Below are 18,074 nucleotides of genomic sequence, written 5' to 3' on the forward strand. Positions count from 1 at the left end.
GGGACCCAGTGGGAGGGGTGTGTGGGTGCTGGACAGATGTAGTGGGTGGGGGAGGGGACCCAGTGGGAGGGGTGTGTGGGTGATGGACAGATGGAGTGAGTGGGGGAGGGGATCCAGTGGGAGGAGTGTGTGGGTGATGGACAGATGGAGTGAGTGGGGGAGGGGACCCAGTGGGAGGAGTGTGTGGATGATGGACAGATTGAGTGAGTGGAGGAGCGGAATGGGGGCTGGGATGGGTTACTTGAAGTTGTTGTGACAGGAAACAGACTTGGTGACCACTTCACTGAGCCATGGCCATCTGGAGCTCCTGGTTTCCAGCTATTAGTTTTTCTCTGCACTCCCACACTGACCTGTCTGTCCTTGGCCTCTCCACTGCCAAGGTGAGGTTAAACACAGACTAGAGAAACAGTACCTCATTTCCCCCCTGGGTGGTCTACAGCCTGATGGCAGAAACATTGAATTCTCCAACTTCAGGTAACCTGCTCCCCTTCTGTCCCTTTTCTCTCTCCTCCTGATCTATCCAATTCCTCCTACACCCATCCCAGCCTCCATCACCCTGTTCCTTCCCACTCTCCCACTGTTCCCAACTGCCCACCACACATGGTTTCATGTTCCAGTTCAGATACCATTATCTGCAGCCCTTTTTAACCCCACCTCTCGCCTCCCAGCTTCTGTTGTTACTCCCACTCTCCCCTTTTCCAACTCCCCATCATCCTCCTCTCCTGGATCCACCCTTAAACTGCCACCCCTTCCCTTCACCTCTTTATTCTGGCTATCTCCCCTCTACTCTTTCATTCCAGATGAAGGGTCTCAACCCAAAATATTGACTCCATCGACTCCATTCCTCTCCACAGATGCTGCCTGACCTGGTGAGATCTTCTCACAGATGATATGCTGCTCCAGATTCTATTATCTACAGTCTCTTCTGTCTCCACCGTTCAATCTTAGCTTTGAATGAATGAATGGGATGAACAGCTCTCTGAAGTGGAGAAATCCAAAGCTTCTTAACCCTCTGCGTAAATGAATCTTCTCACTAGATGACCGTCTCTGCTAACTTCATGCCTTTTACTTTTGGGTCGGAGTCAAGGGAAGCTGTATCTCAACACCAGCCTTTCCACCTATCTCTGGATATGAGAGTTCTCAATGAGGTGAATTCATTTTCCACAACTCACACTTCCTTTGTCAGTAGTCTCTCTCCCTGACTCGGAACCTTCCTCGCCTGCCATTAACCCTTCAGTTAAATTATTTGGAGAGCCCACCAGGTGGACACCAGAAGCTACTGAACTTCATTCAGTATTCCAAAGGAACCACATGATGGAGATGCGATACTTACTGTTACACTCTGCTAGGTAGACCCACAGATCAGCTTTCTGACACTCAACGCACATCTGTAAAATAAGAGGTTTATAGATACAGTAAGCTCCACCAGAGGCTTAAACATGCCCGCTACCTGTGACGGATATACACTTTCTGGGCCGGGGGCCTTTTTGTTTTGCCAAGCTTAGCTTTCTAAACACAACAGTTGCCACTTATAAGGATCAAACAGTTGCATATTAAACTTCCAACTAATATTGGAGGAACTCAGCAGGCCAGACATCATCTATAGAAAAAGAACAGTTGACGTTTCAGTCCGAATCCCTTCGGCAGGACTGGAGAAAAAAAGCTGAGGAGTAGATTTAAAGAGAAACACAAGGTGATAGGTGAAACCAGGAGGGGGAGGGATGAAGTAAAGAGCTGAGAAGTTGATTGGTGAAAGAGATAGAAGGCCATGGAAGAAAGAAAAGGGGGGAGGAGCACCAGAGGGAGGCGATGGGCACACAAGGAGATAAGGTGAGAAAGGGAAAAGGGAATGGGAAATGGTGAAGGAGAGTGGGGGGGTGTGGGGGTCCTTACTAGAAGTTTGAGAAATCAGTGTTCATGCCATCAGGTTGGAGGCTACCCAAATAGAATATAAGGTGTTGCTCCTCCACCCTGAGTGTGGCTTCATCGCAGCAGTGGAGGAGGCCATGGACTGACATGTTGGAATGGGAATGGGAAGTGGAATTAAAATGAGTTGCCATTGGGAGATCTCGCTTTTTCTGGCTGACAGAGCGTAGATGCTCGGCGAAACGGTTTCCCAATCTACGTTGGGTCTCACTGATATACATGAGGCCACACCTGGAGTACTGGACACAGTAGACGACCCCAACAAACTCACAGGTGAAGAGCCACCTCAGGACTGTTTAGGGTCCTAAAATGGCAGTGAGGGAGGAGGTGTAGGGACAGGTGGAGTACTTGTTCCACTTGCAAGGGTAAGTGCCAGGAGGGAGATCAGAGGGGAGGATGAAGGACAAGGGAGTCACATAGGGAGAGATCCCTGCGGAGAGGGGGAAAGACATGCTTGGTGGTGGGATCCTGTTGGAGGTGACAGAAATTTCAGAGAATTATGGATGTGGAGGCTGGTGGGCTGGTAAGTGAGAACAAGAGGAACCCTATCCCTGGTGGGGTGGTGGGAGGATGGGGTGAGAGCAGATGTTCGTGAAATGGAAGAGATGCAGTTGAGGTGGAGGAGGGGAAGCCCCTTTCTTTGAAAAAGGAGGAGATCTCCTTCGTTCTGGAAATGTAAAGCCTCAGCCTGAGAGCAGATGTGGCAGAGATGGAGGAATTGAGAGATGGAATGGCGTTTTTACAAGTAGTAGGGTGGGCCAAGGTATAGCCCAGGTGGCTGTGAGAGTCTGTGGGTTTATAATAGACATTAATGGATAAACTGTCTCTGGAGATAGAGGCAGTGAGATCAGGGAAGGGGATGGAGGTGTGGGAAATGGATCAGGTGGATTTGAGAATGGAAGTTGGAGGCAAAGTGGATGAAGTCGATGAGTTCAGCATGGGTGCAGGAAGCAGCACCAATGCAGTCGTCAATGTGGCGCAGGAAAAGTGTGGGACGGTTACCAGTGTAGGCTTGGAACATAAACTCTTCCATGTAGCCAACAAACAGGCAGGTATAGCTGGGACCCATGCAAGTGCCCATTGCTGCACCTTTTGTTTGAAGCAAGTGGGAACCTGTAGGGGTCATATACTGCCTTCAGTGCTCCCGGTGTGGCCTCCTGTTCAGTGAGACCCGACATAGATTGGAAGACCACTTCACCTGGTTTTGTCTGCCAGAAAAAGCGGGATCTCCCAGTGGCCACCCATTTTAATTCCACTTCCCATTTCCATTCCAATAGGTCCATCCATGGCCTCCTCCACTGTTTTGATGACGCCACACTTAGATTGGAGGCTTATATTCTGTCTTGGTAGCCTCCAGTCTGATGCCATGAACATCAATATCTCAAATTTCCAGTAATGCCCCCCACCCCCACTTCACCATTTCCCATCCTCTTTTCCCTCTCTCACCTTACCTCCTTGTCAGCCCATCGACTCCCTCTGGTGCCCCCTCCCCTCTTTTCTTTCTTCCATGGCCTTCTGTCCCTTTCACCAATCAACTTCCCAGCTCTTTACTTCATTCTTCCCCCTCCAGGTTTCACCTATTACCTTGTGTTGCTCTCTCCCTTCCCTCCCCCCACCTTTTAAATCTACTCCTCAGCATTTTTTCTCCAGTCCTGTCTCCATCTGGTCTGCAAGTGTCCTTGAACTGAGCAACTTAACCAACATTCACTAGCTTTTGAAGGGAGCCAAACTAAATACAGTGGCATGCAAAAGTTGGGGAACCTCGGTAAAAATTTCTGTTACTGTGAATAGTTAAGCGAGTAGAAGATGAACTGATCTTCAAAAGTCATAAGGTTAAAGATGAAACATTCTTTTCAACATTTTAAGCAAGATTAGTGCATTATTTTTATTTTGTTCAATTTTAGAGTGAAAAAAAGGAAAGGAGCACCATACAAAAGTTTGGGCACCCCAAGAGATCTGAGCTCGCAGATAACTTTTACCAAGGTCTCAGACCTTAATTAGCTTGTTAGGGCTATGGCTTGTTCACAGTCATTGTTAGGAAAGGCCCAGTGATGCAAATTTCAAAGCTTTATAAATACCCTGACTTCTCAAACCTTCTCCCAACAATCAGCAGCCATGGGCTCCTCTAAGTAGCTGCCTGGCACTCTGAAAATTAAAATAAATGATACCCACAAAGCAGGAGAAGGTTATAAGGAGATAGCAAAGCATTTTCAGGTAGTCGCTTCCTCAGTTCGTAATGTGATTGAGAAATGGCAGGTAACAGGAATGGTGGAGGTCAAGTTGAGGTCTGGAAGACCAAGAAAACTTTCCGAGAGAACTGCTCGTAGGATTGCTAGAAAGGAAAATCAAAACCCCTGTTTGCCTGCAAAAGACCTTCAGGAAGATTTAGCAGACTCTGGAGTGGTGGTGCACTGTTCTACTGTGCAGTGACATCTGCACAAATATGACCTGCATGGAAGAGTCATCAGAAGAAAACCTTTCCTGCATCTTCACCACAAAGTTCAGCGTCAGCAGTTTGCAAAGGAACATCTAAACAAGCCTGATGCATTTTAGAAACAAGTCCTGTGGACTGATGAAGTTAAAATAGAACTTTTTGGCTGCAATGAGCAAAGGTATGTTTGGAGGAAAAAAGGGTGCAGAATTTCATGAAAAGAACACCTCTCCAACTGTTAAGCATGGGGGTGGATCGATCATGCTTTGGGCTTGTGTTGCAGCCAGTGGCATGGGGAACATTTCACTGGTAGAGGAAAGAATGAATTTAATTAAATACCAGCAAATTCTGGAAGCAAACGTCACACTGTCTGTAAGAAAGCTGAAGATGAAAAGAGGATGGCTTCTACAACAGGATAATGATCCTAAATACACCTCAAAATCCACAATGGATTACCTCAAGAGGCACAAGCTGAAGGTTTTGCCATGGCCCTCACAGTCCCCCAACCTAAACATCATCAAAAATCTGTGGATAGACCTCAAAAGAGCAGTGCATGCAAGATAGCCCAAGAATCTCACAGAACTAGAAGCCTTTTGCAAGGAAGAATGGGCAACTATCCCTCAAAGAAGAATTGAAAGACTCTTAGCTGGCTACAGAAAGTGATTACAAACTGTGATACTTGCCAAAGGGGGTGTTACTAAGTACTGACCATGCAGGGTGCCCAAACTTTTGCTTTGGGCCCTTTTCATTTTTTTGTTATTTTGAAACTGTAAAAGATGGAAATAAAAAAGTAATCTTGCTTGAAATATTAAAGAAATGTGTCATCTTTAACTTTATGCCTTTTGGAAATCGGGTAATCTTTTACTTGCTTAGCTATTCACAGTAACAGAAATTTTTACCGGGGTGCCCCAACTTTTGCATGCCACTGTATTTAGTTTGGCTCCCTTCAAAAGCTAGTGAATGTTGGTTAAGTTGCTCAGTTCAAGGACACTTGCAGACCAGATGGAGACAATCACTTATCATATCAATAACTTATTTATTAATAGTTGGAATGTTTATGTAGTCAGGGAAGTTAGCTTCACAGCAGTAATTGTGAGCAGCTGGGATCTGCATCTCCAAGAAGCTTTTAGACTGTTTGCGTAAAAAATGTTATCTCAGGAAATAGCATATGTGTGTGAAGTCACTTAAGAGGCAAAGGAATTGTATAAATGAAGAGCAATTTAGGCTTATTAGGAATGGGATAAAGAACATCAAGAAGCATGAAAGAAACATGATGTGGATAACTTCACTCACCTCAGCTCTGAACTGATTCCACAACCTACAGATTCACTTTCAAGGGCTCTACAACTCATTTTCTCAGTAATATTTTTTTTAATTTGCACCATTTGTCTTCTTTTGCACATTGGTTGTTTGTCAGTTTTTGTTATTTATAGTTTTTCCATGTTATATTCTGTTTATTTTATTTTCCTGTAATTTGCTTGCAAGAAAATGAATCTCAAGATAATATTGGCACATGTGTACTTTGTTAATTACTCTACTTTGACCTTGACTTCAATGGAAAGCTAACTTTTCATTTCTGGAGCAGCAGCTCTGACCATTAGGTTTCTTTGAGATATGTCATTGGCATCTTCAGAAGAAGGCTGATGAGGCCAGGCAGGTATAGAAGGATATGCTGATAGGGTAAATAGAGGCATGGTGGTACAGGCTTATGTGGAGCATCAGTTACCATTTTTTTTTTGTTGATGATCCTTTAGGGTAAATGAGGAAAACAGGATTCTGCCATTTCCTGTCTTCTTTGCTCATACATTTGACCCCCCCCCCCCCAAAGTGCAATACCTCACACTGAACCAGATCGAATTGTATTTGCCATTTCTTTGCCCATATTTCCAATTGATCTATATCCTGCTGAATCCTTTGATAACATTCCTCACTATCCACAGCTCCGCCATTTCTCGTGTCATCAGCCAACTTGCTGACCAGCAACGTGAGTTACATCTGTACATGCCTGATCTGTTTTCAATCTATAAATATTCTGAAGCCACTTTTGTGACAATTTCAGCATCCTTGATCTCATTTTTGACAAAATAGACAAATTTTCACCTTCACCAGCCTCCCCAGGAGGGAACAAAAGTTCCTGTCAACTCTATAACTAATGGTAAATTCAGCGTTATTGGAATTGAGAAGATAGAATAAATGTTATAGCTGGAAAGAATGTCAAGTATGATACAATAGACAATAGGTGCAGAAGTAGACCATTCGGCCCCTCGAGTCTGCACCGCCATTCTGAGATCATGGCTGATCAATTACTATCAATACCCAGTTCCTGCCTTGTCCCCATATCCCTTGATTCCCCTATCCATCAGATATCTATCTAGCTCCTTCTTGAAAGCATCCAGAGAATTGGCCTCCACCGTCTTCCGAGGCAGTGCATTCCACACCTCCACAACTCTCTGGGAGAAGAAGCTCTTCCTCAACTCTGTTTTAAATAACTGACCTCTTATTCTCAATCCATGCCCTCTGGTACTGGACTCTCCCAACATCTGGAACATATTTCCTGCCTCAATCCTATCAAACCCTTTAATTATCTTAAACGTTTCAATCAGATCCCCTCTCAATCTCCTTAATTCCAGCGTGTACAAGCCCAATCTCTCCAATCTCTCTGCGTAAGACAGCCCTGCCATCCCAGGAATCAACCTAGTGAATCTACGCGGCACTTCCTCAATTGCCAGAATGTCCTTCCTTAAACCTGGAGACCAAAACTGTACACAATATTCCAGGTGTGGTCTCACCAGGGCCCTGTACAAATGCAAAAGAACATCCTTGCTCTTGTATTCAATTCCCCTTGTAACAAAGGCCAACATTCCATTTGCCCTCTTCACTGCCTGTTGCACTTGCTCATTCACCTTCATTGACTGGTGAACTAGGACTCCTAGGTCTCTTTGCATTTCTCCCTTACCTAACTCTACACCGTTCAGACAATACTCTGCCCTCTTGTTCCTGCTTCCAAAGTGGATAACTTCACATTTATTCACATTGAATGACATCTGCCAAGTATCTGCCCACTCACCCAGCCTATCCAAGACTCCCTGTATTCTCCTAACGTCCTCTTCGCATGTCACACTGCCACCCAGTTTAGTATCGTTAGCAAACTTGCTGATATAGTTTTCAATGCCCTCATCTAAATCGTTGACATAAATCGTAAATTGCTGTGGTCCCAATACAGAGCCCTGTGGTACCCCACTAGTCACCTCCAGCCAGTCCGAGAAACACCCATTCACTGCTACCCTTTGCTTTCTATCTGCCAGCCAATTTTCTATCCATGTTGAAACCCTGCCCCCAATGCCATGAGCTCTGATTTTACTCACCAATCTCCTATGTGGCACCTTATCGAATGCCTTCTGAAAATCTAGGTACACAACATCCACTGGCTTACCCTCGTCTAACATCCTTGTTACACCCTCAAAAAACTCCAACAGATTAGTCAAGCATGATTTGCCCTTGGTAAATCCATGCTGGCTCGGCCTAATCCTATTTCTGCCATCAAGATGTGCCACTATTTCGTCCTTAATAATGGACTCAAGCATCTTCCCCACGACTGACGTTAGGCTAACAGGGCGATAGTTCTCCGTTTTCTCCTTCCCTCCCTTCTTGAAAAGTGGGATAACATTAGCCACTCTCCAATCTTCAGGAACTGATCCTGAATCTAAGGAACATTGGAAAATGATTACCAATGCATCCGCAATTTCCTGAGCCACCTCTTTTAGAACCCTCGGATGCAGACCATCTGGACCCGGGGATTTATTAGCCTTCAGTCCTACCAGTCTACTCATCACAGTTTCTTTCCTAATGTCAATCTGTCTCAATTCCTCTGATATCTTATGACCCTGGCCCATCCATACATCTGGGAGATTGCTTGTGTCCTCCCTGGTGAAGACAGATCTAAAGTACGCATTAAATTCTGTTGCCATTTCCCTGTTTCCCATAACAATTTCTCCCAATTCATTCTTCAAGGGGCCAACATTGTTCTTAACTATCTTCTTTCTCTTCACATAGCTAAAAAAGCTTTTGCTATCCCCTTTTATATTCCTGGCTAGACTGAGCTCATACCTGATTTTTTCTCTCTGTATTGCTTTTTTAGTTAAGATCTGCTGTTCCTTAAAACTTTCCCAATCATCTGTATTCCCACTCATCTTAGCCCTGTCGTACTTCTTTTTCTTTAATGCTATACAATCTCTGACTTCCTTTGTCAACCACTGTGGCCCCTTCCCCCTCTTTGAATCCTTCCTTCTCATTGGAATGAACTGCTTTTGCATCTTTTGTATTATGCCCAAGAATATCTGCCACTGCTGATCCACTGTCTTTCCGCCCATTTAACTTTGGCCAGCTCTTCCCTCATGGCTCTGTAGTCTCCTTTATTTAATTGCAACACTGACACCTCTGATCTGCCCTTATCCCTCTCAAATTGTAGATAAAAACTTATCATGTTATGATCACTACTTCCTAATGGCTCCTTTACTTCAAGATCACTTATCAATTCCTGTTCATTACACATCACCAAGTCCAAAATAGCCTTGTTCCTGGTTGGCTCAAGCACAAGCTGTTCCAAAAATACATCCCTTAGACCGGGGGTCGGCAACCTGCGGCTCCCGAGCCATTTGTGGCTCTTTCACCTCTGTGCTGCGGCTCCCTGTGGCTTTGGGAAATAATTGGTCAGTATTTAATTAAAATGTATTTTATGTTAGTTTGTTAGCTTTTGAAATGTAATTATGGTGATCTTGTACAACCTAAGTGTAGCGACACATTTCCTGCCACATCCGAAACGGCTCACAATTAGCCAGCATTCCGGCTAAGGGAGATAGCCTACGGGGGCTTGTGAGTACGCGTCTTTTGCAGCATCTGCGTCCATGGGGGGCTGGGTTGAGGGAGGCTTAAAAGCAAGGCTGTTTAGTTCGAATAAAGCTATCTTTGACTGCAGTTTACTGACACCGCTACAACGTGTTTTTATCGCTGGCTGTCCAGACGGAAGGTGCTGAAACGCTTTGTCGCGTGTCTGGAAGAAGTGAAAACTTTCCTGGGCAGCAAAGGGCTCACCTTTCCTGAGCTGGAACAGCCAGAGTGGCTGGAAAAGCTACACTTCATGGTAGACATGACAGCGCACCTGAACACGCTGAACACAGCTCTTCAGGGGAAAGGACGTACAGCCCTGCACATGTTGGAGGATGTTTTGGCATTCGAGCGCAAGTTGACAGTGCTTGCCAGAGATTTACAGAAAGGCACTTTGTCTCACTTCCCCAATTTGAGAGTGTTCAAACAAGGTCACGACATGATAATTTCGGAGTATTTACATTCTGCAATCATCGCAATGCAAACATCGTTTGGGAAACGCTTCTGTGAGTTCAGAGAGGAAAAAAACACATTATCCTTCCCGGTCACTCCCTTAAGCATCGATCCTTCCCTACTGAATACGACTGCATTGGCAGGTGTGAGTCAACCTGATCTTGAGATGGAACTGGCCGACATAGCCGACAAAGACATATGGGTGTCCAAGTTTAGACGCTTGACAGCAGACCTTGAAGATGTTGTCCGTCAGAAGGCCGTTCTTGCTCAGAAACACAAATGGAGTGATATTGAAAACCTCACAGATGACAGCTTGCGATCCTGTGTAAAGATGAAGGTGACATCATACAGCCCTGATGTGCAGACGCTGTGCGCTGAGGTCCAGGAGCAGAAATCCCATTAACCAAGTATGATAAATATTTTAATTGCCTATTATTTTACTTATATTCATATTTTTTCATTGTTCAGTGAAATAGTCCTTTCATTTTTCAGGATGACAGCTGGCTGACGTTATTTTTGGTTTGCTGCTGGCGGAAAATTTAAGTTTGGCGTTTTTCATAAATACAAGAAGGACTCAAATAGACATTGAATATTTTACTTAAAAGTAACTTTCAACCCAACGTCTTTTTTTCGGAGTTCAAAATGTTTTTGTTGCATGCAGAAATGTAATTTCGTTTTCTCTGCAGGAGTTCATCAATTTCATAAATGCAACACATTATAGTTTGTTTATACATAGTATAAAGGCAAAAAAAAAACGTTGTATGCAGTGTTATTTCATTTTAAATGTCAAACGGGTTTTGCGGCTCCCAGTGTTTTCTTTTCTGTGGGAAACGGGTCCAAGTGGCTCTTTCAGTGGTAAAGGTTGCTGACCCCTGCCTTAGACACTCCACAAACTCCCTATCCTGGGGTCCAGCACCTACCTGATTCTCCCAGTTCACCTGCATGTTGAAATCTCCCATAACGACTGCATTACCTTTAGCACATGCCAATGTTAACTCCCTAATCAACTTGTACCCAATATCCACGCTACTGTTTGGGGGCCTGTACACAACACCCATTAGGGTATTTTTACCCTTACTGTTCCTCAGCTCAATCCACACAGACTCTACTTCCCCTGTTCCCAAGTCACCTCTTGCTAAGGACTGAATCTCATTCCTCACCAACAGGGCCACCCCACCCCCTCTTCCCATATTTCTGTCTCTACAATAGAACGTATACCCTGGTACACTCAATTCCCAGGCCTGATCCCCTTGCAGCCATGTCTCCGTTATCCCAACAATATCGTAGTTCCCCATTTTCATCTGAGCTTCAAGCTCATCTGTCTTATTTCTGACACTATGCGCATTCAAGTATAGAATTCTTAGCCATTCCTCCTCTCTTTGCTTAAAACACTGTCTACTGTACCTAACCCAGCTCCTTGAACTTCCATCGGGCTAATTGCACCTTGAATTTTGATGACCTTCTCAAGATCACCCAAACCTTCTACACATTTAACCCCATGCTCCTTCTGACCAACCCTCTGGATCTGGATCCCTGCCCCCTGCACATCTAGTTTAAACCCCCCCGAGCAGCACTGGCAAACACTCCTGCAAGAATGTTAGTACCCCTCCGGTTCAGATGTAGACCGTCCCTTCGAAACAGATCCCAACGTCCCTGGAACAAAGACCAATTATCCAAAAACCTGAACCCTTCCTTCCTGCACCATGCTCTCAGCCTCGTATTAATGTGCATAATCATTCTATTCTTCGCCTCACTCGCACGTGGCACAGGTAGCAATCCCGAGATTGTCACCCTGGAGGTCCTGCCTTTCAGCTTCACTCCTAACTCCCTGAACTCTCTAAGCAGGACCCCCCTCACTCACCTTACCTACATCGTTGGTCCCTACATGGACCACTACATCTGTACCACTACAGGGAATAATAAGGGCAGGAGGCAGGTTCCAAAGGAAAATAAAACCTCAGATGCCATTTTAATTTTTTTGTTGTTGATGAATCCTTCAGGGTAGTTGAGGAAATAGGATGTGAGATTTACATATGAAGCTATTAACGCATAAGGATTTGAAACCTCCAGCTAAAATTAGTGCGCTGAATTTTGAATTAACCGCAAAAGCAGATGATACAAAAGCCTGAAACCACATATCACCAGGTTCAAGGACAGTCTCTCTCCCGCTGTTATAACAATCTTTAACTGACCTCTTGTACAATAAACTCTTCATCTCTCTGTCTACTCGTCACAGCCTGTGCATTTTCTCTGTAACTGTTACACTATGTTCTGTATTCTGTTATTCCATTTTCTTTGGTACTAACTTGATGTACTGATTTGTGGAATGATCTGTCTGGATGGCACACAAACAAAGATTTTCACCATACCTTGGTACCTGCAGTGATACTAAACCAATCACCAATATTCAAACAACGTGTATGCATGATGTAACAGCCTGACCAACTGCTTTCCACTACAGGAAGGAGGAAGTTTTGTACCAGCAGATAGTAAACCTTTACCATCTGCATTCATTCTCAAATGTCACCCAAACAGCCCAAGGATGAGTGTATGGCATAATTAACATAGAGCCACACTGTAAAATATTCTCTACAGGGAATACACAAGCAAATAAATTGTCAAGGTTAAGCACCCAAGCAGGGGGACCATGGAAACCAATAAGTGAACAGGTAGAAGCGGGAGCTGTCAATCAGAATAAGACTGCGGATCTGATACAGGCCCAAACCATGGATAAGGAGCCAAAACAAGTCCAAGATGGAATCTATGCCATCTCATATGGTAAATGGAAATCTAATATACAATTCCAGGATAGACTTTACACAGAGGGTAGTGAGTACCTTGAATGAGCTGCCAAAGGAAGTGGTCAAGGAAGGTACAATTGTAACATCTAAGAATCATTGTTATAGGTACATGGAAGGGAGAGGCTTGGAGGGTTTTGGGCCAAATATGAGCAATTGGGACTGGCAAGGAGGATGCTGTGCTCAGCATGGACCAGTTTGGCTGAAGGGCTTGTTTCTATGCTGTATTACTCTGACTTATTCTTAAAAATGGACAGTATGTCAGACACATCCCTCTCTACCATTGATAGTATCTACAGGAGGGGCTGCATCAAGAAGGCAACATCTATTATCAAAGATCCCCAACATCCGGTCATGTCATCTTCTTACAATTACCTTGGGCAGGAGATACAGAAGCCTTAAGTCTTGTACCACCAGGTTCAAGAACAGCTACTTCCTGTCAGCCATTCGACACAACCCCAATAACAACAGTTTAGCAACCGTTTTGCTGAACACCTATGCTGTCTGCCAGAGAAAGCAGGATCTCCCAGTGGCCACACATTTTAATTCCACGTCCCATTCCCATTCTGATATGTCTATCCAAGGCCTCCTCTACTGTCAAGATGAAGCCACACTCAGGTTGGAGGAACAACACTTTATATACTGGCTGGGTAGCCTCCAACCTGATGGCATGAACATTGACTTCTGTAACTTCCGTTAATGCCCCTCCTCCCCTTCTTACCCCATCCCTGATATATTTAGTTTTTTCCCCCTCCTTTTTTTTCTCTTTCTGCCCATCACTCTGCCTGTTCTCCATCTCCCTCTGGTGCTCCCCTCCCCCTTTCTTTCTCCTGAGGCCTCCCGTCCCATGATCCTTTCCCTTCTCCAGCTCTGTATCACTTTTGCCAATCAACTTCCCAGTTCTTAGCTTCATCCCTCCCCCTCTGGTCTTCTCCTATCATTTCGCATTTCCCCCTCACCCTCCTACTTTCAAATCTCTTACTATCATTCCTTTCAGTTAGTCCTGACGAAGGGTCTCGGCCCGAATCGTCGACAGTGCTTCTCCCTATAGATGCTGCCTGGCCTGCTGTGTTCCACCAGCATTTTGTGTGTGGTGTTGGCAACACTATGATCACTTTGATCACTATGAACTAAAAGAGTGTACTTTTGTTTTAACTGTGTTTTCTTATAAAAATTGTGTAGAATATATGTTTACTTTATGTTTCACTTGTGAATGCTGCTTATCTGATGCTGTGTGCCTGTGATGCTGCTGCGAGGAAGTTTTTCATTGCACCCGTGTGCATTTGACAATAAACCCAACTTCGACTTTGACCTACGCAAGAACACAATCAAATAATATTCCAATGCCACAATGTTTGGGACACCAAGAAGTTGAGATAATTACTCTCCAAGTAAAAAGCTTGTGTTGGTGGTTGCTAGTAAGATGGATAATTATTTAATGTGTGTAAAAAAAAAATAACCAAACCAGTAAACAGACCCTGGACAAACTTACAGATTGATTACATTGATCTTCTGCCATCGTGCAGAGGGGGAATACAAGTATATCTTGTTAACCATTGATACATTGAAGCTATTTTCATCAGGACTGACACCACTAAAAACCAGACTGTTATGATCAGTATTTACTAGATGGAGACCCTCACACAGTCCTACAATATTCTAGTTACAAACATCCTGTTCTGACACCTACTGACAGAGGCATGTACTTTACTGCCCCAGCCATGCAGAACGCAACGTCCTTGTTGGGAATTAACCAGAAATACTACATGGCATATTATCCACAGTCAAATAGCACAGTTGAACCTAGCGTTAGATGCCAGATTTGCAGGCAACAGCTGCATTCTTGAATAACTAGAATAGGCAGTAACAAGGTAAATTGCTTCAACAGAGTACAGGCACTGCCACAATGACAACCCCATATTTTGTTTCTTCTTCCTAGATTTTGTTCATATAATTGGAGAGATTAGTACATATAGAACATAGAACAGAGAACATAGCACACTACAGGCCCTTCAGCCCATAATGTTGCTTCGACCCTTTAACCTACTCTAAGATCAATCTTATCCTTCCCTCCCACATAGACCCCCATTTATTTTGGTAATAAAGGCATAGATTATTTTCTAAATGAGGAGCAAACTCAGAAACTGGAGCCGCAAAGGGGCTTGGGAGTCCTCGTGCAGGATTCCCTAAAGATTAACTTGAGCTGGTGGTAACAAAGGCAAATGCAATGTTAGCGTTCATTTCAAGAGGGTGAGAATATAAGAGCAAGGATGTAATGCTGAGGCTTTACAAGGCAGACAACATTTGGAGTATTTAAGCAGTTTTGAGCCCTGTATCTAATGAAGAATATGCTGCCACCGGAAGGGTCATGAGCATGAAAGGGTTAACACATGAGGAGATCTCTTTGCAATTCATTGGAACCTGCTTCACGATGAGCAAGACTGCTGAATTTAGAAATATCAGCAATCTTTCTAATTGTGCCATGTCCAAATCATTTACATAAGTAATGAAAGGTCCCAAAACTGTCCACTGGGGAACCCCACTAGTCACAGACCTCCATTCAGAAAATTAACCTTCAACCATCACCCTCTGCTTCCTATTATTATCGAGACAATTTTGAAACCAACTCGCCAGCTCCTCCCGCCTGGAATACACTGCCTGGGTTGGTGATAGAGGCAGATACATCAGGGTTTTTTTAAAGAGATGTTTAGATGGGAACATGAATGTGAGGGAAATGGAAGGATATGGACATTGTGTAGGCAGAAGGGATTAGTTTAGTCAGCCATTTGATTACTAATTTAATTGGTTTGGCACAACATTGTGGGCTAAAGGGCCTGTCCTGTGGTCTATGTTCTATGTCCCAACCTTCCAGGTCAGCCATGCGGGATCTTGTCCAAGGCCTTACTAAAGTCCATATAGACAACATCCACTGCCCTACCTTCATATATTCCCTTGATTACCTCTTTGAAAAACTCCAAAAGATTTGTCAGACATAACCTCCCATACATAAAACCATGCTGTCTATTCCTGATCCTACTGATGGTAGATCTTGTCCCTCAGAATTCCCACCACTGCAATTGGAGTCAGGCTCACCAGACTGTAGCTCTCTGGCCTGTCGTTGCTACCCATCTGGAACAAAGGAACATTAGTCTCTGGATCTTCATGACAAATATCTCTACAAGGGTCTCCATGATGAATGAATAAGCTCTTTGTGGGTTCAAGGCAAACTTGTACTAGAAACATAGAAAACCTACAGCACAATACAGGCCCTTCGGCCCACAATGCTGTGCTGAACATGTACTTACTTTAGAAATTACCTAGGGTTACCCATAGCCCTCTATTTTACTAAGCTCCATGTACCTGTCCAGGAGTCTCTTACAAGACCCTATTGTATCCGTCTCCACCACCGTCACTGGCAGCCCATTCCACGCACTCACCACTCTGAGTAAAAAACTTACCCCTGACATCTCCTCTGTACCTACTTCCAAGCACATTAAAAGTGTGTCCTCTTGTGGCAGCCATTTCAGCCCTGGGGAAAAGCCTCTGTTTATCCACTCGATCAATGCTTCTCATCATCTTATACACCACTCATCTTCCGTCGCCTCAAGGAGAAAAGGCCAAGTTCACTCAACCTATTCTCATAAGGCATGCTCCTCAATCCAGGCAACATCCTTGCAAATCTCCTCTGCACCCTTTCTATGGTTTCCACATCCTTCCTGTAGTGAGGTGACCAGAACTGAGCACAGTACTCCAAGTGGGGTCTGACCAGGGTCCTATATAGCTGCAACATCACCTCTACGGAAACTAGGATCCTCAAACTGACTTCACTAAGGTTATGTATAAAGGAAAGGGAGAATAAGTTATCACTGCCTTCTTAATAAATTACCAGCATGGGGTACAGGTACGCAGTATTATATATACTACCTTTTCTATTAACCCTTGAATAACAGCCAGCATAGGTAAAATCAAATTTGTTGATATACACAATTGAGAAGATATTATTGTGGGGATTAGAGAGGAAATACTCAAGCAAATATATTGCTGATATTAAGCACCTGCCTGAGGATTTGCAATGGATGAAGGCAAGGTCACCAGGGTCACTCGAAAATATTGAACAATTGGGCCAGATACCAGAGAAAATTCAGTTCTGGGGCACAAATGTACGAATTAACCCAAGGGTAAGGAATGCCTCTCATGGTTATAACTGTAATGATTATCATTTTGAAGGAGGATGAGAGGTGACTTGATAGAAGTGTGCAAGTTAATAAGCGGCATCAATCAAGCAGAGATCCTAATGGAAAGTATAGGGGGATGTCAGAGGTAAGATTTTTACACAGAGAGTGGTGCATAGAATGTGGAGCATGGAACATAGGACACTACAGCGCAATACAGGCCCTTCAGTCCATGATGTTGTGCCGACCTTTTAACCTACTTTAAGGTCAATGTAACCCTTCCCCCCTATATTGCCCTCCATTTTTTTTATCATCCATATGCCCACTGAAACTTGTACCTCTCTAAGTGTGGTGCTGCCAATTACCTGAACAAATAGTCTTGCTCCGGCTGTGTCAATGAATATGATGCTACTGCAGTCGATTATAACTGACTGAATCCTCTCCTGTCGATCACCTGCCAGACAGAAGAACAACGTCTACATTAGCTGCACAAAGACAAGCTGCTGGGCGTTACAACAGCCTTAATGTCCTCAAGGCTCTTTGACCTGCTTTTTTCTCAACATATACTACCTGTAAAGCTGAAGATTTCCAAATATTAAAAAAAATTAATAACAGTATATGAAAAACAGGAAAACTTATGATCTCTACTGGGAAATTTGAATCAATCAACTGCAAAATGGGTAAAACTCCAAGTGGTTTACAAGCCAAAGTTAGGATACACTCCAAGCAGCTTAGAAGATGATGCTTTTGTTGGATTTGTAACTGACCCAGAAGCTGCAGGAAAAATAAGGTTTGGGATGATTGGTGAGTTTGAAATAAAGAGGTGTAGTTTCAAAAGGTTAACAAAATGATTGAATAATTAAAATAAATAGATTGGGGGTTGCTATAAGTCAGGAGAAGGTAGAATTCAATAAATTCTCAAAATCAATAAACTCAGAACTGAGATACACTGTACTTGTAAAGCGAGTAAGGTTGTGGTTGAGAGGGGAAATAGTCAGCACAAGTCCAGCATGGAAACCAAAATAATCTGAGTTTGGGCTAAATAGAAGGGCTGATTGAAATATTTTAGCAAAAAACACATTGCAGGAGGAACTCAGCAGGCCGAGCAGCATTCGAAGTGGTGGTGGGGGAGAAATTTTTGATGTTTTAGATCGAGATCCTGCATCAGAGTTTGCAGTTTGTTCCAGTTTCCAGCAGCTGCAGTTTCTTGTGTCTCTGGAAATATTTCAGACCAGATGCCAGAGAAAATGTGGAATGTGTTTGGCAGCTGATGATAAATAAAATATAGCAGATAATCAGCAGGCCAGAGTGGAAACAGCATTAATGGTTCACGGCAAAAACGCTTTTGTTTCTCTTTCCACAGAGGGGTCATTGGCCTGAAATGTTAACTCCCTTTCTCTCTCCTCAGGT

The 18,074-nt window shown here is 43.9% G+C and overlaps 2 protein-coding genes across 8 annotated transcripts in view; one reads left to right on the plus strand and one right to left on the minus strand.

The window, feature by feature from the left end:
• Positions 1-18,074, minus strand: part of slc26a10 (solute carrier family 26 member 10) — a 142,089-nt gene that overhangs the window by 57,782 nt on the left and 66,233 nt on the right. For all 7 annotated transcript variants that reach the window (XR_009509001.1, XM_059956119.1, XM_059956121.1 and 4 more), the window contains 2 exons: positions 17,030-17,118; positions 1,334-1,388 (listed from right to left, as the gene is read on the minus strand). Coding sequence is in view for 6 of the 7 variants with exons in the window: in XM_059956119.1 (XP_059812102.1) it covers positions 1,334-1,388; positions 17,030-17,118 (144 nt within the window). In the remaining variant the exon portion in view is untranslated. The remainder of the gene's footprint in view (positions 1-1,333; positions 1,389-17,029; positions 17,119-18,074) is intronic.
• On the plus strand, positions 9,329-10,367 carry LOC132384465 (general transcription factor II-I repeat domain-containing protein 2-like). Its single transcript, XM_059955614.1, has 2 exons — positions 9,329-10,101; positions 10,187-10,367. Exon 1 carries the CDS (start codon positions 9,495-9,497, stop codon positions 10,095-10,097), a length of 603 nt encoding a protein of 200 aa, XP_059811597.1. The 5' UTR covers positions 9,329-9,494; the 3' UTR covers positions 10,098-10,101; positions 10,187-10,367.

The sequence above is a fragment of the Hypanus sabinus genome, chromosome X1, assembly GCF_030144855.1.
Source record: "Hypanus sabinus isolate sHypSab1 chromosome X1, sHypSab1.hap1, whole genome shotgun sequence".
Lineage (NCBI taxonomy): Eukaryota > Metazoa > Chordata > Chondrichthyes > Myliobatiformes > Dasyatidae > Hypanus > Hypanus sabinus.